Source organism: Lissotriton vulgaris, chromosome 2_2, assembly GCF_964263255.1.
Source record: "Lissotriton vulgaris chromosome 2_2, aLisVul1.2, whole genome shotgun sequence".
Taxonomy (NCBI): Eukaryota; Metazoa; Chordata; class Amphibia; order Caudata; family Salamandridae; genus Lissotriton; species Lissotriton vulgaris.
In genome coordinates this window covers 54052367-54079138 of record NC_141688.1, presented here as the reverse complement: position 1 = coordinate 54079138, position 26772 = coordinate 54052367, and the positions used below count along the sequence as shown (strand labels likewise).

General features: G+C 44.0%; 1 protein-coding gene across 1 annotated transcript in view; it reads right to left on the bottom strand.

The window, feature by feature from the left end:
* The window catches only part of CCDC33 (coiled-coil domain containing 33), a 1028600-nt gene extending 1002875 nt beyond the window's left edge, over positions 1 to 25725 (bottom strand). Inside the window, exon 1 of the mRNA XM_086959778.1 lies at positions 24542 to 25725. Coding sequence (XP_086815904.1) covers positions 24542 to 24851 — 310 coding nt within the window. The 5' untranslated portion in view covers positions 24852 to 25725. The remainder of the gene's footprint in view (positions 1 to 24541) is intronic.
* Positions 25726 to 26772: the final 1047 nt, after the last annotated feature.

Below are 26772 nucleotides of genomic sequence, written 5' to 3'. Positions count from 1 at the left end.
CTTTAAGAACGTCATAGTTAATCCCAGCTTTGGTCCATATTTTATTGCATTTACTCACTTTAATATTGAGAGCTTTGGCTGAAAAGACATCACAAATACTTAAGCCTTAGAAATATTTTATTTATATTAAATAGTTGCATTCCCCTGGTTCACACCAGTTCTAAGTCAACTGGTAGGCACCAGCTGAGGCATAACTCCACCCTGCACCTTGCCCTGGGAGGGCACAGGGAAAAGTGGTAATTATAGCTAGGGCGATTCAAAGAAGGGCACGACTTGCATTCACCGTCACCCCGGAGGGTGATGCCTGGTCCAACTATAATGCACACCCATCCCTGCTTCTATCCCCAGAATGACCAAGCCAGCTGTAGGAGACAATCCTTATCCTAAAGTTACAGATTTCTCTTGCTGACTTACCTACATGGTTCCATGGTGCCAGGGGCTGTTCATTTTGGCGAATTACTAAGGATATGGAAATATCCTGGTGCAAGATTTTCACCATCTCCCCTGGATTTTTAAGGGCCAGTGAGAGCCCACTGGAAGCCGCCAAAGCAAGCATGCTTTCCAAGGCTTGAGCCCCTCTTTCATGGTTAACCAATCCAATGGTGCCTGCCCTTCACAAAGAAAATATAACTCTCTCTGGGGCTCCTCTTGGTTGCTCTGGGTCATCTGTATTAAAGCAATGGATGCTGTGAGTAAGCTTGTCTCTGCCATTCCAGTTAGAGGGATCTGAATGTTTGTCCCCTTTGATCAGCTGAGGGCAAGGAATGCTAGCACTCGTCTATGTAATAGGACCAACTGACTGATTGATGTTCAACTGTTGTTTGCACAGAAGCCTTCTCCACATTGGCCTTGTTCTCATGTGAATATTGCTACCAACACCAGGATCTGCACCTACAATGGCTCCACCTGGGGCCCCTCCCAGGCTTTCATACACACTCCCGGGCCCTCCCACTCATTGTTGGCTAAGCCTCGACAGCTCCCAGGGCCAGCAGCAACCAAGTCTGTGCCCGATGCTTGAGTACCAGCCATATTCAGGGCTGAATGATTTGGCAGCTGAGTGGTTATATGCTCCGTGGCAGACTCCAACTTCCTTGGCCACCGTCCTGCTGTCTATATCAACCTACACAATTTGTGGGGTGTGAAGAGTGCTGTTCATTTTAACTCAGCATTTGGTTCAGCGTCAGTTCTGATACCAAAAGTGGCTCAATAGTATTTTATCACTGTAATTTCTTTCCCTAGAGGTCCATGATACTTCAAGCCCATGGAGAGTTCTCCCTGTTAATTAACTGGAGACTGCAAAACTGCCCCCACTTTTCAAAAGGTGGCTACTGCACTCTTAAACCGAACTCTGTGAAACTGGAAATATGAGTGTGTGATTGATAGCGAAGTAGCAGATCTTTCTACCTGTACCCTTCAGATGGAGATGCCTTCTTATCACCCCCATGTAAAACGTCCAACCATTCTCCCTGAACCAGGGTCCATTTACTGAAATTGTGATCATGCACTTGTATGTGGTTACGTTTGAGGTCTGAGTTCTCGCAAGACTGAGTACATGGTGGAGACGGTTGAACTCTGCATTCATGTGGCAACCCAAAATGGTGGATGGATTTTGTAATTGTGGATGGGTTTCTGGAAAGGAGGGGGCAAAATGCTGGTTGATAATAACTGAACATTGAATCAAAATTATAAGATTAGCCACATTCATAGAAAAAACGAATATAAGGGGATTAGAAGCTTGCAGTGGGTCTCAACATCTTGATTAAAGGTCTGTGCAATGGGTCTATGTGTTCCCTTCTGTATTGAATCTAGACCTGCAACAGAATTGACTGATAGAGGAACATATGATGCTCCAGGAAAGCGATGTGCGCTACAAGCAGCAAAAACACGGCCACCTGAAACTTGAAAGGAATTTCCTGTTGCACCAGGGAAGAGTAACATGGTGCCCAACAGCTTCTCAAGAGTAGGTGGATACTCACATAGAAGATCGGTAAGCTCATCTCATTTGATGAACAGCTCTGAGGTGCTTGATCATCCCCATTGACTCCATTCAAGAACTTATATGCACAAAGTGCAAGTAATTTTGTGAGCATTCACCTTCTTCGTAAGTCCTGGACGAGTGAAGAACTTCCAAGTGAAAGAGTTGTTTGGGGTGTTTGCTGACTTCTTAATGTAGCAGGTATTTCTACTTCAACTGGTAGCTGGCTTGATAATGCCTGCAAACTGGAGCCTGCTCTTTTCTAGCTCTGCTGACTTTCTTGTTGGGACATTTTTCTAGATGAAAAAGCTGATGGTTCTCTCTTGTGGAATCCTTCTCAGTGAAGAGTTGGCAACAGAGGCTTGCGTACTTGCTTCTTAAGATTTGGAACTTATTTTGAAGTAAGTTTAGAGTGTAACCAATTAGATGTCTCCTTTTGGTGTCTGGGAATTCACAGATTCTCTGTGGATTCTCCAACAGACAGAATACTATGGGACAGCGAATAATTTTCCAGGTTATAGACCTGGCTTCTGGCCAGGCCCTGCACCCAAACTTTAGTTTACAGCCAACCCCCACTGTGCATGGCCTTTGGCATTACCCTCATACCAGACCCTGTGCACAACTCTCCATCGGTGGCCAACCCCTGCTGTGCAATGACATTTGTCAGCATGCGGCGGGGATTGGCTGCAAGACCTGACCTATGGCCAGGCCCTGTGCCAGATCCACTGTAGGCAGATAACCCCTGCTATGAATGGCAGGTTTGCCTTCTGGCCAGACCTGGAGCACAACTTTCCATAGGCAACCAACCTCTGCTAGAGGCAGCTGAAGTCATCCAGTCAATCCTTACCTGAGGTAGGGTTCTGTTTTTTTTTGGGGGGGGGATAAAATGTCAGGATTCGCAAATGCTATTACAGTATTCAAGGGACAATGGACCTATGTTAGACTTTCCTTAGGCTCAGTGGATTTAATTCCTGATTCACAGACATTGTCAGTAGGCTAACACGGACCCTTGAAGCTTGCCTTGAATTTGTGGATTCATGTCGAGAGGAATTTGCTCCAAACTGTGGTCCCAAACCAGGGTCCTTGAATCTCAGGTACAATATTTTTGGCCCCTTTGCGCTACCACCCACATGTGCCTGTTGGTTAGGGTGTGCTCACCCTGTCCCCTTTTAGGGCCCTTACTTAGTGCACAGGTTCCGAGATGAAAAAGAGCTTCCCTCATCAGATTAAAAAATATTTCTAATTACTACATCCCAAGAGCTCTCCAACTCAAGATTCATGGAACTCAGCGAATTAACAGTCGATATATCGCTAAAACGTAACCTCTTCATGTGCAACCCGAGACATTTTTTAAGTGAATTTTCAAGAAACTACGGAGAGTTTTTATAGTATTGGAAAACATAGAATCCTATGGGAATTAAAATGGGAACATCACTTTTGGGACCCACCGCTTTGGCACCTGCTTGACAGATCGCTTACTGAACACTGCCTCAATTATAATGAGGAGCAAAAACAGATAGAAGTGGGCTTGCTGAGCTCTAACAAGTTAAAAGTGCTAGCTACTGAGCTCAAGGGAGGTTGTTAAAGCAACAACCTTCCATCTCAACCACTGTAAAAAAAAGTGGTCACCTCATTCCCCTTCAAAAGCTGAACACAACCACCCCTGCTTTGGTCATATCCAAATTTGATTTTGGAAATCTCATTCTGGCAAAAGGCTCCACAAGCATCCTATGACTCACTTAAAATCACTGATGCACTTTGTGGCAATTCTTACCACCACCACAACCAAATGTATTCATAACTCTCCTGCATGACTCCACTGACTCCCCGTTAACATACTAACCAATTTATAACTCTGCTCTCTTGCTTATGAAGCCATACACACTAGCCTTCCTTCAGACCTGGCATATCTGCTTTTCATTTCAAGTGGTCTGAGAGGATTCAGAATCCATGACACCTATTTTTCAAGTTCACAAATTCAAAAACTCCTCTGTGTTGAACCAGTCCTTTGGCATGGTGGCTAACACAGCTTGAAGCCACTGGAATTAAGGCCTCGAGCTTCCCTCACCTGATTCAAGAAGCATCTGAAAACATATCACCAATTACAATTTTTAAATAAACTCGCAACAAGACATCAAACAGATCCTGCCATGTTACAATTTTTTTAGCATTTTAAATGTCTAGCTCCTGCCTTATGTATATTCAAGTTTCAAGGGAAGTCCCTAAAATCAGGATGTCCCGTCGAAGTGCTTTATTTAACAATATTGAATATAAACATGAAAGTTACTTTTCTGCCCTACATGAAAGTGCACAGGAGAAGCGCGGTATCATTCACCCATGGGAAGTAAATTGAACTACAGACTAACATTGCAGAAGCTACACAAAATGATTACAGGTCATTCCAATTTATGTGGACTCTCTACGAAATGCATTTAAGGAATATTGCTAAGATGCAATTCTATAAACCATGTCAGTTTGTGAAACTGAATATCACAAGACAAGGAAGAGCTTTAAAATATCCAAACTGGGCTACAAGTGGTCCACGAACCACATTTATAGATTATGGTAAATTATTAAGATTTATTTTCATAAGGCGGGATGTGGCATGCTGCATCACACCACAAGCTCTTGTGTGGCCTTAAGTCGATTGAAGAAAAATCCAAAGCATATTAATGATCAGCAACTATTTAATTATACATTGTTCAAGTACATTCTGCTAGGAAATAAAGAATGCACTATTGGTTTACATGATTTAGTAGTTCACTCAGTCCTACATTTAATGTAAAGGAAGACGTACAAAAGAAAACGGTATGCTAAAAAGTGCAATTCAAGATGTGTTTAGAAGACGCTCTCAATTGGGGAAATTTGGAGAAATATCTTACTAAAAGTTAAATAAACAAGTAACTTTAAATGAGATTAAAATTATATTCTTGGGTCTATAAAAGTAGCTGTGAAGGTGCAAGATTGCAGCGTTTTAAGTTAAGTGATCTAGAAGTGGGCAAACCTAATTCTGGGAAGCTAGAATTCAAAACAAATGAGTCTATAGTGTAAATGTCGGAGGTGGATAGAAGACTTTATAAAATTTGGGAAAATGTCACTGACATACTGGAGTCATAAATACTAAGATCAAATAATAAAATGGCAGTTACCCGGTTTAAATACTACTAGCACACCAAGATGCAAGATAGCCCACAGAAAATGGCTAAAATAGTAGAGTACAAAACTCAAGTGTACAAAATAACGATTTAAATAAAAAATATAAAACAAAGAAGTACAGTGAAAAATGATTATTGCCCCTAGGAGGCGGTAGGAAGGAGAATTTGGAGGTTTGTATTGAAGGATTTAGTTGGTTCCTCTTACTAGATAGTAAAATGTTGGCATACTATATTACCAGAGGACAACAACAATCTTAATTATAAAGAGTATGTAGACTTCATTTTAGCTCTATATTCATTGCTCCTTCATATAAAAGCACAGTTTATATGTTTTTAAACTGGATATCTCTTTGCTCTATATTTTTGTGAATTTGTGTTTTTAAACTCAAAACCTTCTAAGGCACCCCAATTTAATGGGCAAAGATTCGTTTATATCACACTGTTAGATTAAGTTACATTGAAATTTTATTTGGGCCCAATATTGATAAAGCATGATAAGATAAGAGAAAAATACATCTGATTTTACTTGAACAAAATGAAAGAAAAAAAAACCCGTCAAAGTTCAGTTCAGCACGCTGTTCCCAAAAAGCTAAAGTGACAATTCGGAATAATTAATCTAAATACTGGACTGGTTGAGGAATATCATGATACGAATGAAATGGCAATTGAGAAAGGACACGGAGAGCGAAAACATTCATGTTCATTATGTTAATTACACATGTCCTGTGAAACCTAGAATCCAGCTACCAGCACATGTGTTCCTACCTATAATTCTGCCACTGTTGTATGATGCCGTCTGATGGTGCTGCAATGGCAGTAAGGCAAAGGAGCCTCCCAACGGGTAGTTTAGCACAAGAGGTTTTTCTGGTCACAAGAACACTTCCTTTCAGTAACGTCAGTGCTGCGAGACACCATCGAAGTTCAGCGCTTGTGATTAGTAACTGGAGGCACATTTGCTGTCCACTCAGATCATTCAATGTATCTTTGCTGATGCATTCGACTTTGTGCTATGCTTGGGCACCAAAGATCTGCCAATGTCATGCAAAAGAGACAGACCGCACTCTGCCGAGACTTATCATTACTGTCCTACAGCATCATTCTAATCAGGCGGTAGAGTCCATTCTCAACTCTGCCAAAGACTCTCTCATTTGGCCATCAGCAGCTCCTCTTAATCACATTTGTGGCTCAGTTGCACATTAAAGTTGAACTGAGGCATCTTTGTAACCAGGTACTAGAATCCATAAAGAACACTGCCAAAGCCAATCTAATCTGAACAAATAGGGCCTTTCAGCCCACCTCTGAGCCAGATGTGCTCCAAAGATGGCCTGCAGCAACTCTTTCTAATCAGGTACCAGAAACCTTAAAGAGTTCTGCCAAACACCATCCACCCAGGCCCTTACCATCTTCTATTCCACCTCCAGGGGAGATGAACTCTAAAGCTGACCGACATTATCTCTTTGTAATCACGTACTAGACACCATTTAGAGCTCTGCTAAAGACAATATAAGCTAAAGAAATAGGGCCTTCTATTCCACCTCTGGGAGAGATGGCCTCTAAAGCTGACCTGCGGCATCTCTTACTAATCAGGTACGAGAAACTGTAAAGGACTTCGCCAACGATAGTCTGCCCCTGGGCCTTACCATCTTTTATTCCATATCTGGGGGGTGGCCTCTAAAGCTGAAATGCAGTATATATTGTTGATCAGGTACTAGAAACCATTAGGAGCTTTGCCAAAGACAATCTTCCCTGGCCCTTGCCATATTCTATTCCACCTCTGGGAGAAATGAACTCTAGTCTAAAGTGACCTTTAACATCTCTTTCTAATCAGGTACTAGAAACCATAAGAGCTCTGCCAAAAGCAATCTAATCTGAACAAATAGGGCCTTTTAGTCCCGCTATGTTAGAGATTAACTCTAAAGCTGACCTGTAGCCTCTCTTTCCAATCAGGCATTGGAGACCACAAAGCCCTCTGCCAAAGACAATCTACCCTGTGCCTTACCATCTTCTATTCCACCGATGGGAGCAATGAACTTTTGTCCAAAGTGACCTAAAACATCTCTTTTTGATCAGGGAGTAGAAACTATAAAGAGCTTTGCCAAAGACTCTCTAACCTGAACATAAGGCCTTTCTAGTCAACCACTGGACTTTAAAGCAAAGCTGCAGCAACTCCTTCCAGTTGGGCACTAGAACTGATGCACAGCTCAGCTGGTACCTTCCAGACCTGGCCTGCTAATGCTCCAGTGGTGAGCAAAGCAGTGCTCTGCCATTTGCCCGCTGCCTAATCCTGTTGGACCTCATGATATTCAGCCACAATGTCCACTCAACCAGGTCTGCTAAAGGCCTTCAATGATTATACAGAACCATATATGAACTGATCACTTCAAAGCAACCTCCAAAAATACTTTTTTTCTATCACTCAGGAAGGTTATCTTGACATGGCTTCAGCTGTAGAAGAATCACAAGAGGAACTGTGTGGTGTGTGCAGCTCAGTCTAGATCTCATTTGGAACTAGAGCCATCAATGAGTGGAAAAGCCACTGTGTGAACACTGTACCTGTATCCGGGAGGAGTCTGAATACCACTGTATTTAGACTGCATAGTCCGGGCACAATCGCATATGTGGCAAAATATGTGGTAAATAAAGCAGGTGTGGATATGACATGAGGAAAGGACATGTAGTAGTGACAGCAGTGACAAAGGCAGGATTCACTTGCCTATCATTCAGTTCCTTAACTCTGCTGCATATGATTTCTTCTAGTGTTCATTTGCGTTGGTAGTTTAATGGGCGCTCTCTCAGCTAAAACAAACAGGCTTTAGATGCTTACTTGTTCACCAGCACTTGTAGCTCACCACGTTTCTTTGTTTTATTTTGAACATTTATGAAAGTATTCACAACACATTTTTTATGAAGTATATAATTATTTTTTATGGTTCTCTTGGGTGTTACTGAGAGACCTATGATAGGCCTGACCACATATGTAAAGTTGACTAGGGTAATATTGAATGTCCATTAAATCGAACCAAAAATATGGCAATGCTTAAATTACTGCAGTAATTAGAATTCTGCTTATTTTCAGGCGTGCTTCCATACTCTGAATGAGGGCTTGCTTTCCTCATCTGTAAAGAGTTAGTTAGGGTCCCCTCACGAGAGAATATAAGGTCATGTACAATGGTAGTAAGTATATACAGTTACATGGAGAGATGGATATTTTGTCTACATATATGGAAAAGCATGCCTCGTTCCACTTTGATGCTAAAAAAATTCCTGGGATCAACAGCGGGGCATAGCAGGTAAAACCTCTGTTCAGAACCAAAAATTACAATAACATGCATGCTTTTTGAGCTCTATAAGAGCTTTAGATATCAGATTTTACTAGTACCTAATTTGCGTTATTTCGTGCACTGACTTCAGGAGAATTGAAGGCAGAATCTGCTTTGCATCCACATAAACTCACGACCCTCCAGTACATTAGTCAGCAGTGAACGTTCATCTCCCTGAGCCATCCTGATGACATCAACCAAGAGTAACTCTCAAAGTTGTACACCATAATTTCTAGTTCTTAGTGAACCAATAGAATAACTGATTAAATCAATACATAATTCTTCAGTGGTTTAATTGCATATGGGCGGTCTGCTTTTGCTCCTTGTATATATATATATATATACACACATATTGAGAAAGGCTGTCCACAGCCGAAACGCGTCTCAGTGAACTTTCTGCCGAGTGTGAAGTGACCTTACCTCATTAAACTAGCTGGAATGACGAATCCTCGTGTGCGTGTTCCATTTTCTTACGGCGGAGTTGGGATTTGCTTATATATATATATATATAGATATATAGATATATAGATATATATATATAGATATATCTTTATATATAATTACACAAAAATACAAAGGTTACAGGGACGTTATAGTTAGGCTTACATTTCCCTTGTACAAAACCAGAGAAATTCAACAGTTATAGTTAGCTTAACTAACTATAACTTGAGCCCCTGCAATGCACTGCTTATAACCCCACATATTACATCACTCATGACATGGTCAGTGACATCACTCATGACATCATTGATGACAACTCAACTGACATCATCCAGTGACTGAGTGTTTTTAAAAAGTTTATGAATGTTAAATATATTTACCACAGTGTGTAGATGAATCAGTGGGTGTATGAGTGCCTGTATGGATGATTCAGTGAATGCATGACTGACTGTATAACTCAGTGATTTGGTGTCTCAGTGAATGTATGGGTGAGTGACTAGGTTGTGTGCATGTCTGTATCAATCTGTCAGTTGGTGTTTTAGTGGCTGCATGGGTTGGTGAGTAGGTACATAGATGGCTGTATGTGTGATTAATTGGTTGTCTGAGTACCTGTATGGGTGTATGAATGTCTGTGTGGATGGGTGTGTGAGGGTGTGTGTGACTGCCTGCATTGATGAGTGATGAGGTGAGTCTGTGGCTGTATGGGTTTTTGACTGCATCTGTGAGGGGCTGTATGGGTGACTGAGTGTGTGTATGGCTGTGTAGGTGAGTGAATAGATGTGTCAGTTGTATTTTGGGTGAGTAACTGCATATGTGGAAGGCAGTATAGGTGAGTTTTAGAGTATATGAGTGACTGTATGTATGAGTGAGTGATTGTGAGAGTGTCTGTATGGGTGAGTGTGTGCTTGTGTCACTGACAGTATAGGTGAGTGAGTATGTGTTAGTATCTGTATGAATAAGTGAGTGAGTGTGTGTATAACTGTATAGGTGAGTAAGTGGCTGTGTGATTGATGCTATAGGGGACTGGGGAGGTGTGTGAGTAGATCTACGGGTGACTGACAGAGTGTGAGTGGCTCTATGGGTGTATGAGTGGATATATCAGTGGCTATATTAGTGAGTGAGTTGGTGTATGAGTGGCTTTATGGAAGAGTGAGTGTATGTGTTTGTAGAGCTATCAATCAGGGAGTGGGTGTCTAAGTACTGGTATGGGTGTGTGAATGGTTTTGAGATTGGTAGTATGGAAGTTGGAGTGGGTGTATGAAAGAATATATTGGGATGTGAGTGGGTGCACCAGAGATTCTGGGGATGATGTTATCAGTGATGTCATTTGAGATGTCATCAGTGATGTCACCAGCGATATCACTGACCATGTCAGGAGTGATGTAATATGTGAGGTCATAAGCAGTGCATTGCAGGGGTGTGAGTTATAGTTAGCTCAGCTAACTATAACTGCTGAATTTTTGTACGAGTGAAATGTCAGCCTAACTATAATGTCCTTGGAACCTTTGTTTTTTTCAGTGGATTTCTAAGGTTTAAAACAAATTCTTTTTCCTAACTATAATGTTCCAGTAACCGTTTTTTTTTCAGTGCAACACAACACATCCCAAAAAAATATGCAAAAAATGTATTCTGAACATTCCACTACATATATTACTATATACATACTACTTTCAAAGCATGTTTAAACTAACTCATATTTTTGTACTGTTTCTTTAAAAAACATCTTTCTGACCTATTTCCCGGTTTCGTGGTTATTTGGGATGTCACGATGACGTCTTTAACCGTGACGATCACGCCTTTTCCATAAAGTCTAAAACACATATATCCACACATACTACAGTTTTTCAGACCATAATGTTTTCTTACAGTATTCTCTAAAGTCATGTTTTTAGAGAGTTTCTATAAAATCCCTCTCAAAAACCTATTTTCTCTTTTCACTGTGATTCTGGAGACTGCGAGGATGTCCGTAATTGAAGTCCCAGCGGGCACGTCGTGAAAACGGAAACAATTGCAGACATTTAGTGACCACCAACAGATCCAAAAACAATATGTAAAAAAATCCATTCTGAACATTGCCCTACAAATTTTACTACATACATACTTCTTTCAAAGCATGTTTAAATTCATATTACTCTACTAAGTTTCTTAAACACCATCTTTCATACATATTTTCTATTTTTGTGGTTATTCGGGACTTTGCAATGATGTCTTGAACGGCGACGATCGCGCTTTTTCCATAAAGTGAAAACACATATATGTACACATATTACGGTACTTTACAAACTAGGGGTTTATTACTGTACACTTCAAACTCATGTTTTTCTAGTGTATTTCTAGAAAAACCATGTCTAAAACCAATTTTCCACTTTTAAGGTCAGGCCGGAGATTGTGATGATTTCGGTAATTGTGATCACAACGGTTTGGTCCCGAAAGCGGAAAGCAAAAGCAAGAATTTAATAGCCACCACCACATTAAAAAAAAGAAAAAACTATATAACTAATTCTAACCATCACAGTACATAACTCTCTATATAAATACATTTATTAAAAAAATTCTAAATCTCAATAGCTCTATAACAGTGTGTATTAATGATTCACGTATATTTTTATATTTCCATCAATATCAGCAACGACATTGATAGTCTCGATGTTATTGTTATTGTTAGTGAGGTTATTGTTAGTGAGGTTTTATATCGCGCCTAATCACCTGCAGGTCTCTAAGCACCTGGAAAGATGGTACAGACAATAACTTAGCAAGATGGAAGCTGAGGTCATAGCTGGATTATACTGTGCTCATGCTTTTGCTGAACAGAAATGTTTTTAGGCTCTTCCTGATTCGTAGTAGATTACCTTCCCGGCGCAGCACCTCCGGCAGCCTGTTCCATAGCTGAGGAACTAGCACTGAAAAGGCTCTCCCTCCCTTGGTCACTAACCTGTAGCGAGGACAGACCAGTAATTGGGAGTCTGAAGATCGAAGTGTTCTCATAGGGCAATAAAGTTGCAGACGATCTTTGATGTAGGTTGGGGCTTTGCCATAGATTGCCCTATGGGCCGTGCATAAGTTCTTAAATTCGACTCTTTCTTTAATGGGGAGCCAGTGCAAACTTTGTAGTAGGGGAGTGGCTTTAGATCTCCTCGGTAGCCTGAAGATCAACCGGGCAGCGTCATTCATTATGACCTGAAGTCTGCTGGTCAGAGTTTTAGGTAAGCCAAGGTAAAGGGCATTACCGTAATCAATTCTGGAGATGATGGTGGCCGCTACTATTGATCGCATCATGGATTGTGAGAGGACAGGAATTAACTTCCGCAGTTGCCGAATGATGTTTGTGCAACTTCCCACAACCGCAGAGATCTGAGGGGCCATTGACAGATCATCATCCAGCTTGATCCCCAGGCTCTTTACAAACGGGCTTGGTTTTGGAGCAGGGCCTAACTCTGTGGGCCAATAGAGATCACACCAAGGTGAGGCAGTGGATGGAATCACTAGTACCTCAGTCTTGTCAGGGTTAATTTTTAGCAGGTTATCCATCATCCATTGCACAGTGAACCGCAAGATGTTCTGAGCTTGGAGTTGTGCGGCCATAGTGTCATCAACACTTAACAGCAATTGCGTGTCGTCCGCGTAGTTAAAGACTTTACAGCCCATGGTGGCCAAAGAAGCAATCAACGGTTGCAGGTAGAGATTAAATAGAAGCGGGGACAGGGCGGACCCCTGTGGCACCCCGCACTCTAAAATCCCTATCTCAGATGTTTCGTCCCCCAGTTGTATCTTTTGGGTCCTTCCTGTGAGCAATGATTGCAACCATTGAAAGGCCAGGCCCTTAATCCCAAAGTCCTTGAGTCTTTCCAAAAGCAAGGCATGGCTGACAGTATCGAACGCCGCTGATAAGTCCAGCAAAATCAGGGCGCTCGGTTTCTTGCAGTCAGCCATGCCTCTTAGTTCATCCAACACCGAGAGCATCACCAACTCGGTGCTGTGATGAGCTCGGAAACCTGCCTGTCGCTCATGGAGTAGATGATGAGTTTCCAGATAGAGGGACAGGGACTTTAATACATGCTGCTCAAGAACTTTTGAGAGACAAGGCAGCTGGGATATAGGTCTGTAATTCTTTAACACCGCAGGATCTGATCCAGACTTTTTCAGTAAAGGTCTTACACGCGCCTCCTTAAGCTCAGCCGGTAGGTACCCCATATCTAATGATCTATTGAGGAGGGAGATGATACATTCCTCCAACAAGGGGCGCGCAACACGGAAGATCTCAGGTGGGCATGGATCAGCTGGGGAGCCAGATTTAATTTTACTCATCAGCTGTTCTAGGATCAATACATCCATCTCTGGAAACATTTCAAGGGAGCAGTCGGTCAAGATCTCAGGTGCTGATGTTATAGCAGTCCCCAATACCACCCCGTTCTTTATCTCTTGGATGATGATCTTCACCTTCTCTAAAAAGTAAGCCTGAAAGGTGTTACAGTCAATAGGGGCCTTGGAGATATCTGTTTTTTTGCTCAACTCTGCCAGTATTTTAAAGGTCTCTTTCTGAATATTCGCTGCCTTACTTAGGCGGGACTCAAAGTGGTCCGCTTTAGCTTGGGTCATAAGGTTTTTATATTGTTGAAGGGAGGCTTTATAGAGTTTCCTGTCAGTGTCCTGTTTGGCTTTCCTCCAGACTCTTTCCAGAGCTCTAAGCTTTCTTTTTGTTTCCCTTAAGGCTGGCGTAAACCAGGGAGCCCCTTTACCGGATCGCTTTATTTGCTGCGTTCTCAACGGCGCTATTTGATCAATGGCCCGGGTCATGCTCCTGGTTAGATCAGAATATTCATGGTCCAGGCTGCGTCCCAGATCAGCGACCTGTGATGTTACCGGGAGCACCTTAGTCAGGGATGCTAGATCAACCTCGGCCCATTTCCGGGTTTTCCTGATACCTGGTGGTATATCCTTTAATGCGGGCCTCACAGGATATCAGGTGGTGATCAGACCAGATGCAAGGGGCTACGTCTTTAAGGGTTAGACTAGCATCTGTGGTCCACACAAGGTCAAGAGTGTGATGATACATGGGGCCTGCGCTTGCAGTCACTTCTATGAGGCACGATTAAAAAACTCTATTTTGGACACATAACCTGTGGCACTAACACCCCCATTCCTCTATAACGGAGTCAGAGTACCTCTAATCGGATCACTTATGTTAGCTTTTTCAGAAATGTTCAGGCCCGGGAACCATTCCCGAGCAATGAAATGGCAGCCACATCTTTCTGTTCAGGTTCTCTCCAGCCAATCAGAGCATTTCTGTTGGTGCGTGCATTCGAAATTTAATCACGAAACCACTCTGAAATATTAGCGGCCAGAGATATTCTACTTCTTGAACTCTGCCATTGAACTATGCCCATAGCTATTTAGGAGGAAAGGTGTGTGTACCTTAGCTATCCATTTCGTTCCCCAGACAACGAGCAGCCTACTTGCTCGGACCTTCTCTGTGGGTGTGGCCGATCTAACGGCCGTCATCTGCGGGGACTGGGTGATTTAGGACAGCGGCCATCTTAGTGAGGGCTCGCTGGGAAGGTCGCTCGGACGACGCTATAAAAACATACGTATATGGCTCAGCGCAGCGGACGCGCATTGCGGGCGCGCCGATCGCGCGCCGGAGTCAAGCCAGAGTCCTGCCCGTCTGCGCCCGTCCGCGAACGAACGGGGCGCGGGGCGGGACTCCACAGTCCATGCTCCTCTTTACCTACAGAGACAATCAATAATAAGAGACATCGCCGCCACTATTCTAAATCTGACCTCTTGAAACTTGGTAAGTCAACATCTCGTAACTGTATGCACTCTATTGACCCGGAGTCTTTACCCGCGCAGTGCAATATATGCCATCAACCGCTCCCCAAGTTAACCTTGACTTCCAATAAAACGATGAACCTTAATTTGTTATTACTCAATTGCAGGTCAATGCCTAAACATAAAACAGAAATCTATGATCTCCTGATTAACGAAGACCTTGACGCCATGTTTCTCACAGAAACATGGCTAGACGAAGCTTCCTCCCCGGATATCTTAGAGGCTATCCCTAACAGCTACAGTCTCCTAAGAATCGATCGTCAAAGACAACGGGGGGGGGACTGGCAATGATTTGCAAAGAAGAATTAGAATGTACATTAACTGAATTAAATATCACTGGCAGTGAGTGTGGTAGATTTACCATTAAACTAGATGCTACCACCACAATCACTGGTTTACTTATATATAGACCCCCTGGAGCAGCGGTGTCCTTCTGTAGCCAACTCATTGAACTGGCCACTCAGCTCGCCATCAGACACAATAATGTCATCATCTTTGGCGACCTCAACATACATCTAGAGGATAGCCACTCCAAGGAAGCTCAGCTCCTATTGAATGCTTTTAACTCGGTTGATCTTAAACTCCTCTCCACTCTGCCCACCCATCAACAAGGACATTTATTAGATCCTATTTTTGCTAACTGGGAAGGCATTAACACCTCGCCGCCCATCCAACTAATATGGTCTGACCACAGTATGGTGCCGTTTAAGATAGCTAGAAAACACATCAATAATACCCATGCCAAACCACCACCTTACAGACGTCGTAATTTTAAAAAATGCACTCCTGAACTTTTCTCACATGAACTAACTGAGCAACCTCCTTTAACAGGAAGCTCCCTCCAGGAGGTATGGGATAACTTTGAATCTTGGCTAACTAAAGCTTTAGACAAAATTGCTCCATGGACCACTAAACCACCAGCCAGACAATCCAAAAACGCCCCATGGTTCTCAGAGAAACTTAAAAATGCTAAAGCCCTATGTCAATCCATAGAACGTAAGTGGAGGAAAAACTATACCCCGGAACTTAAAGAAAACTATAGAAGCGAACTGAAAAAATATCAGAAATTGGTAAGATTAGAAAAAAGTTATTATTACAAAAGCAGAATTGTGGAATCTAAGAACCCTACGAAGGAGCTATTTTGTATCTACAGAGAAATTACCATCCCTTCTTGCCTGGATACCAAAGACACCTGCTCCACGGAGATATGCGACCAGATAGCGGATTTCTTCGTGGAGAAGGTAGAAAAAATCCATGCGACTTTCTCAGGTAGCACTAATATAGTTAAAAACAATGTAGACAATCTAGGCTCCCTCTCTTCTAAATCCCTCCTCACCAACTTCAGGACCCCTAACAAACAGGACTTAATGAAAATTATTAATGGAATTTGCTCAGGCTCCCCCATGGATGCCTGTCCCCCGGAACAATGTAAAGCGGTCATGGAAAACATATTACTAGATCAAATTAGTAACATGATCACCTTATCGTTCCAGGAAGGCCACGTCCTGAAAAACTGGAAATCTGCCCAAGTAATACCCTTAAAAAAGAAACCAAATATCCCAATCTCTCAGCTCCAAAATCTCAGGCCGATCTGGCTTCTCCCTTTCTGTGCCAAAATCATAGAAAAGGTGGCCAATTTACAACTCATGGAGTTTCTAGAGAAAGAATCTCTCCTCCACCCCTCTCAGTCAGGGTTTAGATCAGGCCATTCAACCGAATCAGCAGTTTTGTATTCAACCGAACAGATCCGGAAGATGGTGGATGAGGGAGACACAGCAGCGTTGGTCCTATTGGACCTAAGTGCAGCGTTTGATACCGTGCTGCACTCAATGCTGCTGTCTCGACTCTCAGACATGGGAGTAAAAGGTCTAGCTCTCACCTGGTTCCAGTCCTACCTCACTGACAGAACGTTCCAACTTCATTGCCCACCCTTTAAATCATCGCCTCGCAGTGTCAGCCATGGGGTTCCACAGGGCTCTAGTTTGAGCCCTACTTTATTTAACATCTACATGGAACCCCTGGCACACATTGCGGAGGAATTTGGAGTGGGCATTGTCAGCTATGCTGACGACACTCAGTTGGTATTCAAACTAACTCCAGACAGCAGAGATTTACCTACCAACTTCTCCAACTGTATGTCAGCGATAGCGACTTGGATGAATACTAACTGCCTCCGTCTAAACGGAGACAAAACAGAGGTACTGATAGTAGGTAAAGCTGTCTCTGCTTGGTCCCAGGCTTGGTGGCCTAGCGAACTAGGGGAATTACCCATGCCCTGGCTGCACCCATTATCAGGCGCATCTCTGCTCTTGGCCTTGATCCTACCTCCCACTACCCTACACCTACCAATATGATCCCTCCTTTGTCCCACTTCCCTGATCCTGGCCCGCACCCCTTCCCCCCCCCCTGTCCTTTATCGTACTCAATACTAGGTCGGCAGTAAAGCACCACCAGGAGCTATTTGTGCTGCTTGATACTCACCAGCCTGACATGTTACTTTTAACAGAAACATGGTTTTGTGACTCCTCCCTGCCCTCTCTGTTGGCTGCCCTTCCCCCTTCTTATGTGGCCCTCCGCGCCGATCGACCAGCGGGCAAAGCAGGAGGTGGTGTGGCTCTCATTGCCCGATCTGAGCACAATTTTCAACTTCTTCCCTCCTCTACTATTAATCCCACCGAGCACCTGGTAGCTCGCTCACTTGCCTTTTCTTCCCCGCTCACCTGTCTATTAATGTATCGCCCTCCCCAGCCATCCCACCTGTTTTTGCCGGCTTTTCAGGACCTATTGGCCACTTTAGCGATTAATCACGCTTCAGTCTTGGTATTAGGGGATTTTAATTATTGGCCCTTAGACCCCCAGGAATGCACTGCCTCTAAACAATTTTCTGATTCACTTGCATCTTTTAATTTTATCTCCCATTTGCACATCCCTACGCACACCCACGGCCATGTACTAGACCAGGTCTGGTCTCTCAATGCCTCGGTCTCTTCCATGACCGTGTCCCCATGCCCCTGGTCAGAACATGCCCTGATCTCCTTTTCCCTCCGCCTAAAGGCGGCAACAAAGATCCCGCCTGCCAAAAACACCTGGGCGCGGAACTGGAATAGGGTAGACCTTCCTGCTTTGTCATCCTCTCTTTTGAACTCCGCACCTAACTTAGAGGGCTTATCTTCCATCTCTCAAGCCGCGGCCATCGACACCTGGCTTGCTGGAGGCTGCGATATGGTAGCCCCACTACGACGGATATCTACTCGAAGATCCAAGGAGTCAAATCGGTGGTTTGGCGACGACCTGAAGACAAAAAAGCTGACCCTCTGGCGGGCCGAGAGGCAATGGAGAAAGGACTACTGCCCTCTACAAAAAACTCATTATTTGACTTTGCTGAGTGACTATAAAAGGGCCATATTGAGCGCTAAAACTACACACTTCTCAGCTAAAATTCTGGCAGCGGAGAACAAATCCAGGGAGATTTTCTCCATCGTTCAGGAACTGGCCTATTCTGACAGGGCCACTCTCAAGCCCGCCCCTTCTCAGTCCCTCTGTGATTCCTTGAATACCTACTTTCTAGAAAAAATTGCCAACATTAGAGCCAACATCTCACCTCCTTCCCCTACTTTTTCTGAGCCTTCTCCCCCGACTGATCACGGCTCTCTTTCTTTTATCCCTCCGCTCACCGAAGAAGTGTTCCTTGCAATACTTCCCAAAGTAAAATCTGGTTCCCCGGCGGACATCTGTCCAGCCCACATCCTGCAACAGATTTACTCCGTTTGTCCCAAACTGCCCATATCCCTCCTCAATAGCTCGCTGGCTCAGGGGGTGGTAATTACAGCTCTTAAATCTGCCACTTTAGTCCCCATCCTTAAGAAGCCTGGCGCGGACCCCTCCGCTCCAGCCAATTATCGTCCCATCTCTCTCTTGCCCTACTTAGGCAAGGTGCTGGAGCGACATGTAACATCGGTCCTCAGCGCCCACGTAGAAGCCAATGGGGGCCTAGCGTCCCGCCAGGCAGGCTTTCGGCCTAGGCACTCCACCGAGTCCGTCGTGGTGTCGGTCCTGAACAATCTCAGGGAGGGCATGGACCAAAACAACTACCAGGCTCTGGTGCTCCTCGATCTCTCCGCCGCCTTCGACACGGTGGATCATTCCACCTTACTTTCCCGTGTCGGAGCGGCGGGGGTCGAGGGCTCAGCCCTGGTCTGGCTATCGTCCTTCCTGAGGAACCGCACCCAGGCGGTCCGGTTGGGGGATTTTTCGGCCACCCAACTCAAAGTCACTTGTGGTGTCCCTCAGGGTTCTTCTCTTTCCCCCCTTCTGTTTAATCTCTATATCTATCCTCTGATCTTTGCACTTCAGCAACTGGAGGTCACTGTTTATAACTATGCAGATGACCTCCAGCTTATCTTAAACCTGTCTTCTTCCCCTCGTTCTATTTCTAATTTCCAGTCTACTATGATTTTCATCAGGGACTGGATGAACCACAACCATCTGAAGTTGAACCCTGATAAAACAGAATTGGTCCTTACGGGTGGTTCCTCCAGTCCCTGGAACTCTTCCTTTTGGCCTTCTTCTTTAGGATCCCCTCCTACACCCTCTCCCTCAGTTAAAACTCTGGGCATTAAACTTAACAATCATCTCAACCTTCACTCACAAATCAGTTCTGTGGTCTCCTCCTGTTTTCTTGTCCTTCGAACTATCCGCTCTGTTTCTCGTTTTTTTTCTCCCCCTGCACTTAAGTTAATCATGTCCGCTCTGGTTATCTCCCGGCTGGACTACGCCAACGCCCTTTACAACGGCATCCCAGCGTATAGTCTGCGGAAGCTCCAGCTGGTTCAAAACCAGGCGGCCAGACTGGTGTATGGCCTCCCCCGCTTCCATCACTCTACTCCCCTACTGAAGACACTACATTGGCTACCTGTTAGGGAGCGATCCCTCTTTAAAACCGGATGCATGGTTTTTCAGGCACGCCAAGGGACTGCCCCTGCCTTCATCTCTTCTCTACTAAAAGAGTACATCCCTGTCCGTGAGCTTCGCTCATCTACTCAATCACTCCTCCAGGTACCCCGGTACAGACGCAAGAAATGGGGCGGAGTCAACTTTTCTTTCTTGGCACCATCCTTTTGGAATTCCCTCCCCGATCACTTGCGTCTGGCCACACATTACTCCTTTTTCCGAAAAGATCTTAAGACCTTCCTTTTCACCCAGGCTTTTCTTAATGTAAACTGATTTTAATCCTCTCTTCTCCACCAGTTCTTCGTTTCTACTGCTAAACTAGCCTCCACAGCGCCAAGAAACCGCATGGTGAATGTTGCGCTATATAAATATTTTAAATTCAAATTCATGCCCGTGGAGAAAGTGAAAAATCTAGGCGTCATGCTGGACGCCGACCTCTCAGGCAAAGCCCATGTGAATAAGGTGACAAGCAAATGCTTTAGCACCTTAAAAGTACTTCGCAAAGTACTTGACCTCTTGCCGACCGAAGCGAGAAAAACCATAGTTCATGCTTTAATATCCCCTCACTTGGACTATGGTAATGTTCTCTTGTTAGGCCTAAATCAGAAGGGATTACACCAACTACAATGTATACAGAACTCAGCAGCACGACTGGTGCTCGGTCTCCCTCGGAAAGCATCTACTAAAAACGCGCTTGCTAAACTTCACTGGCTCCCCATTAAAGAGAGAATTATATTTAAGACTCTCTGCTATGCTCATCGCATTGCCCATAATAAAGGCCCCAGCTATCTGAAAAGTCTCATCACCATTCACCGTCCGATCAGGGATCTGAGATCGTCGGGCATGATGCTATTTCAAGTCCCTCGCATCACAAAAGCTAAAATGGGAGGAAAATCCTTCCGTTATCTGGCCACTAAGTTCTGGAATGCTCTGCCAATCCACTTGCGGATGGAGCCCTCCGAAATGAGATTCAGAGCCAAACTGAAAACCCACCTTTTCCCTAAACACTAACTTTTTGTCATCTCACGGACCAAGTTCCTCTGGATGGGTTTGCATTTGCAGTTAGCGCGGGGACACACAGTTTTGTGTAGCCAGGCGCTCAATAAATGCAAAAAAAAATATCACTATAATTTTAAACTTAAATTTCTCAACAACTACTAAATAGATTTACACCAAATAAGTAAAAGGCACTTCCTTGAACCAACATCTACCTCCCTGCCTCATTTGGGGTTAGTCCATTCAGCGGTTCGGGCTGTAGGAGTACCTAAAGTTCCTATTGGAATATAAATTACAAACACACCCTTATTTCGCACCCCAAACTTTTGGTCCCCACTGCATGGATCCCCCCCAATCTTTCCATGACAACCAGAAGCTACCTTGACAATTTTTTGGGAAATGTCCTGAAGATTGGTCAAACAACGCCAACGTTATAGGATATATATATATATATATATATATATATATATATGCATATATATATATATATATATATATATATATATATATATATATATATATATATATATATATATATATATATATATATATATATATATATATATATATTACCTACTGGCAGTCGCCAGTAGGTATATATAGTTAGGACCTAGTTACCATAGGAAATTCCGAACATTCTATTGGGAATAACTTTGGCGCCGATTGAGGGATCTGCCTGTAATTTTCCTTAAATTTGCCTTGCTGCGCTCCGCTCCTTCCCCGAAAGTTTCGGGGGGATTTGTCGAGCGGGGGCCGAGAAAAAAGAAGTGGGGACTGGTATGCAGTAGTGCCTTTTGTATGTTTGGTGTAAATCCCTCCAGTAGTTCTGGAGAAAATTGAATTTGAAATTTTTCAAATGGCATTTTCTATGGGACCTTTAGACACAGCTACAGCCCGAACGGCTGAACGGAATTACACCAAACTTGGCAAAATGTTAGGGACAGGTATGCAGTAGTGCCTTTTCTATATTAGGTGAAAATCCCTCCAGTAGTTGTTGAGAAAATGAATTTGAGCAAATTATATATCTATATGCGCTCAACATTCTATTGGGAATAACTTTGGCGCCGATTGAGGAATCTGTGTGTACTTTTCCAGAATTTTGACCAGCTCCGCTCCGCTCCTTCCCTGAAAGTTTCGGGGGGATTCGTCAAGCGGGGACCGAAAGGGGGGTCCCAAAACAAGTTTTCCCCATGTTAATTTCAATAGGGACCTTTAGACACAGCTACAGCCCGAACGGCTGAATGGAATTACACCAAACTTGGCAAAATGGTAGGGCCTGGTATGCAGATGTGCCTTTGCTATGTTTTCAAATGGCATTTTCTATGGGACCTTTAGACACGGCTACAGCTCGAACGGCTGAACGGAATTACACCAAACTTGGCAAAATGGTAGGGACAGGTATGCAGTAGTGCCTTGTCCATATTTGGTGAAAATCCCTCCAGTAGTTGTTGAGAAAATTTAATTTGATCAAATTATATATCTATATGCGCTCACCCTGAGGCACAAGAGAGCCCAAAACAAGAGTGGAAAACACGAAAAGGGGGCAGAGTAGAGACCCCCTAACCCTCTAGCCCTTCTCAGGGGGTCCCATAAGGACCCCGCAATTTAAAAATAAAAAAACTTTTTTGCACTTGGTGGTCCTTCTGGGACCCTGAGAAGGGCTAGGGGGTCAGGGGGTCTCAACCCTGCCCCCTTTTAGCGTTTTCCTCTCTTGTTTTGTGCTCTCTTGTGCCTCACTTCTCCTGAGATCAAAGATGGCTGCTCAGGTGGTCCCAGAAGGATAATTACATATATAAACGTTATCCGCTAATAGAATTAGCATTTACAAAACCATTGAAATTTATTGAAAAAAAATATAGGTTTCACGCCTGATATAGTTAGGAATTAGCATTTAAAAAACCTTGCAAATTCACTGAAAAAACATAGGTTTCAAGCCTTATGTAGTTAGGGATTAGCATTTAAAAAACCTTACCAATTCACTTAAAAAACCATAGGTTTCAGGACTTATATAGTTAGGAATTAGCATTTAAAAAACCTTGCAAATTCACTTAAAAAACCATAGGTTTCAGGCCTTATGTAGTTAGGAATTAGAATTTTAAAAACCTTTCAAATTCACTCAAAAAACCATAGGTTTCAGGTCTTATATAGTTAGGAATTAGCATTTAAAAAACCATTGAAATTGCTCCTATATAGTTAGTTGTACTAACTATATTTCGCGCACCCGCAATCCACTGCTGATGATGTCACATATTACATCATTCATGACATGGTCAGTGACATCACTGATGACATCACTGATGACATCTCAAATGACATCACTGATGACATCTCAAATGACATCACTGATGACATCACTGATGACATCTCATTTGACATCACTGATCACATCACTGATGATATCATTCATGTGATAATACGATGCACCTCCCCACACTCTAATATAACCTTTGATACACCCAGTGTTAAATACAGACTACCATTCTTGAAACCATTGACACACCAATACCAATTACTACATACACACTCACTGATTCCTAGGTCTACACACACATTCACTCATTCACCCATAGAATCACTCATACATACAGTCACTCATCAATACAACACTATAATATGCACTCATACACCTATACAGACCCTCACACACTGCCACTCATCCCTGGAGTTACTCACACACCTAGTCAGTCATGCAAAGAATCAATCACACTTCCATTTCCTCAACTATACAGTTATACACACAACACCTTACTTATTCGAACATATATTAACACATACTTACTCTCTTATACAATCACTGATACAAGTACACAATGATCCATATAGCCACTCGCACATTCACTGGCTCTCATGTATAGTCATTTATATATGCCAACTCTCACATGCACTGTGTTTTACATATGTACTTACTTGCACATGTAGCAATCCATTCACTCACCAACACACCCATGCACACAGTCAACCGCCCATATAGCTGTTTCCACATGCACTCTTGAACTAATGCACCTAGTGAATCAACTGCTCACACATCTATGGACAGAGTCGCACACCTCCCAGCCACCCACACACACACTCAGTCTCCCATTCAAATACTTGGGCAACCAATCAATAACCCATATAGCCACTCATATAGCTACTGATCAACACATGCAGCAGCTTACACAACAACAGACATACTGATGCACACATTCAGACAGTTTAGTCACTAACCCATGCATTTAGTAAGACACATTTAATCACTTACACATACAGTCAGTTACGCACCTACTAAATCCTTCATCCAGACACTTCTGCATCCACTCATTCTTCAATATGTAAAACATATTTAAACTTTACAGAAACACACAGTCACTGGATGATGTCATCATTGATGTCATCATTGATGTCAAATGAGATATCATCAGTGATGTCATCAGTGATGTCACTGACCATGTCATGAATGATGTAATATGTTATTTCATCAGGAGTGGAATGCGGTTGCGTGAAATATAGTTAGTACAACTAACTATATAGGAGCAATTTCAATGGTTTTTTAAATGCTAATTCCTAACTATATAAGGCCTGAAACCTATGGTTTTTTGAGTGAATATATATATATATATATATGAATAATTACAGTCCCAATCTCCGAATTGAATGGAGAAACACAGATACAAACCACAGCGTTTCTGTTTCTAACTTCAGTACAACTTTATTCCGTGCCACTTGACATGACGCATTTCGGCCGTTTTACCACAACCTTGATCACACATTTCAGGTATTTCCCAATACTAGGGTGGGCACTAATGTTGAACACGTAGAAGCTGAAGGAAAATGGCAGATGCTAATAGAAACCATTGGGGTTATTTATAGCACACCCATGTCCAAAATGCAATTACCTTGGGGCAGAGTGAAGTTAAACCTCTTCCTTTCGAAGGCATAGATGTCATCGAGGTCCTTCTGCTCTATGGCCTCCGTCGTCCCTGTGCTGGTGTAAAGCATGTCTCCATCATTGACCCGGAGCTGCACCCCGGCTCCTGAGCCCTCCAACAGGGGGTTCTCCACCGTCAGCCGCAGCATGTAGCACCCCAGTTGATTAAACTGCACGTTCACCACCTCAAACTCGAAATCCAGCACCTTTTCCTCCAACTTTAGCCGGGTCCTCTGCATGGGTGGAGCTGGCGCGGGGGCCCCAGTCCTCGCCGCCATGACCTGGTCTACACCGGGCCTTGTTTACTTGGTACCCACAAGCAGGCAGAGGCTTCGATGACAAATCTCTGCCTGGAGTGTAAGGCACAGTCTTTACTTCTGCAGCCTCTTCCACTAGGAGTGCTAGTCACGGTTTCCTCCACTGACCACAGTCCCTTCTGTCAGCAGGGCTAGCTCCAGCATCCTAGGTAGCCTTCATTCTCCACTACTAGCGCTGATAATCAGCTAGCTCAGGTCACCTCCCCAACAGGCCACAAACAAGCACCTGTATCCCTAGCGCCAGCCCCTTCAGCTAGCCACAGCCTTCCTGCAGGTGGTGTTAGCCACAAACTCCTTCAGTTCCAAGCCTCCTCCTGTATTTCTCTGCGAGGCCCAGGCACCTCTACCAGCTACGACGCTTTTAGCCAACAGGGAGGCCTCAAACTCCCAAGGTGGATGCAGCCTGCCCTTACAGTACAGCTAGCCCCGGCCTCACCAGCGGGTCGCAGCCTCCTGGGCTCGGCCTCCTTCACTAGTAGTCCCCGCCCCGGTGCACAACGTTAGCCATGTCCTCTTCTCAGCCAGTCAACGCTTCTTTCACCCTCACTCTCAGTCCCCCTCTCAGGAGACGGCCGCTTCCGGCAGGAGTGCTACACTCCTCCGCAGGCCTCAGGTGCATGTACCAAGGGCATCCGGGTAAGTGTGGACGCAGCTCGAGGGCGGCCGGTGGCTGTGATTCCTGGTGAACCCTGAGAGAAAGGTCTCGTGCCCGACTAGACTGCCAGGCGCACCAGGACGCTGCAGACGGCGCAGAGACAGTTGTAAACCCCCTGGAGCGGGCCGAGGAGCCGGTTGTGCAGGGACAGCCCGGTCTCGTCGCTCACCCCCCTTCACACCCTGCCCGGGGAGGGGCAGGACTGCCATTCTCACCTGGCAGCAGTTTGTTTGGGGAAACCAGGTAACAGGCTGTGCGACTACCGAGAGCCCATCATCAGCAGGCCCGTCAGAAGAGCAAACAAGGAGGGCGTGGGGCGCGAGGCCAGGTACACACAAACAACCGTGACACAAACACCAGGCGGGACACACAGGTATGACGCTCACACAGGAACGGGTCACCACTGTTACCACGCTCGGCGAGGGATATTCAGTTAGGACTCTACTACTCAGCAGACGCGCTGCTAGTGGAAACGCAGAGTTTACAGCACTGACACACACAGTTGCACACGTTTGAGTTTTGGAGAACACACAGTGCAAACGAAGACACAAACCGAGGTCAACGTACCTCGACTGCAATGCTCATGTGTTTTTCTACAAACATGTACAGCTTTTCATTGATAAACTAACTGTTCTCTTCCCAGCTTTGAAAAGTGTGAATTTATGAAGCATGCGTGGGAAAACGCACACGTGATGACGTGATCATGGGCGCGCGTGCCCAGCTACTCGGGTCAACAAGCGAAGACATGCTCATTAACAATGACCCTTCTTTATCACAGCTCTTAAACCAGAAAGATGAGTCCAGCCCTTAAAAAGACGCCTAAACCTCCTTTTGTTTGGCAGAAATGAAGTTTCAGCCCCAAGATGCCTGTAAGAGCTTTCTATGTCTGATGTGTGTTTACTGGTCCCTTTCTACATTCAGTGGCCTTGCATTGCATGGTCAGGCCTGGGCCTCCAAAATGACTATTAGAAAGAAAATGGATCCTGCACATTTGGTTAATTCCAAATCATATTTGAGTCAGGTGAGCAATGGAGACATAGAGGAGAGATGATATCCTCAGGGCTCCTTTCCCTTGTAAGATGATAAGGTGGGACTAGGGTGACCAACTGGCATGGGTGCAAATTCAGGGCAGCGAGTGTAAAAATTCAGGACAAAGCGTTAAAATTCAGGACAAAAATTCAAGACAAAAGGTCAAAATTCAGGACAAAACTTCGGGATAAAAGGTAA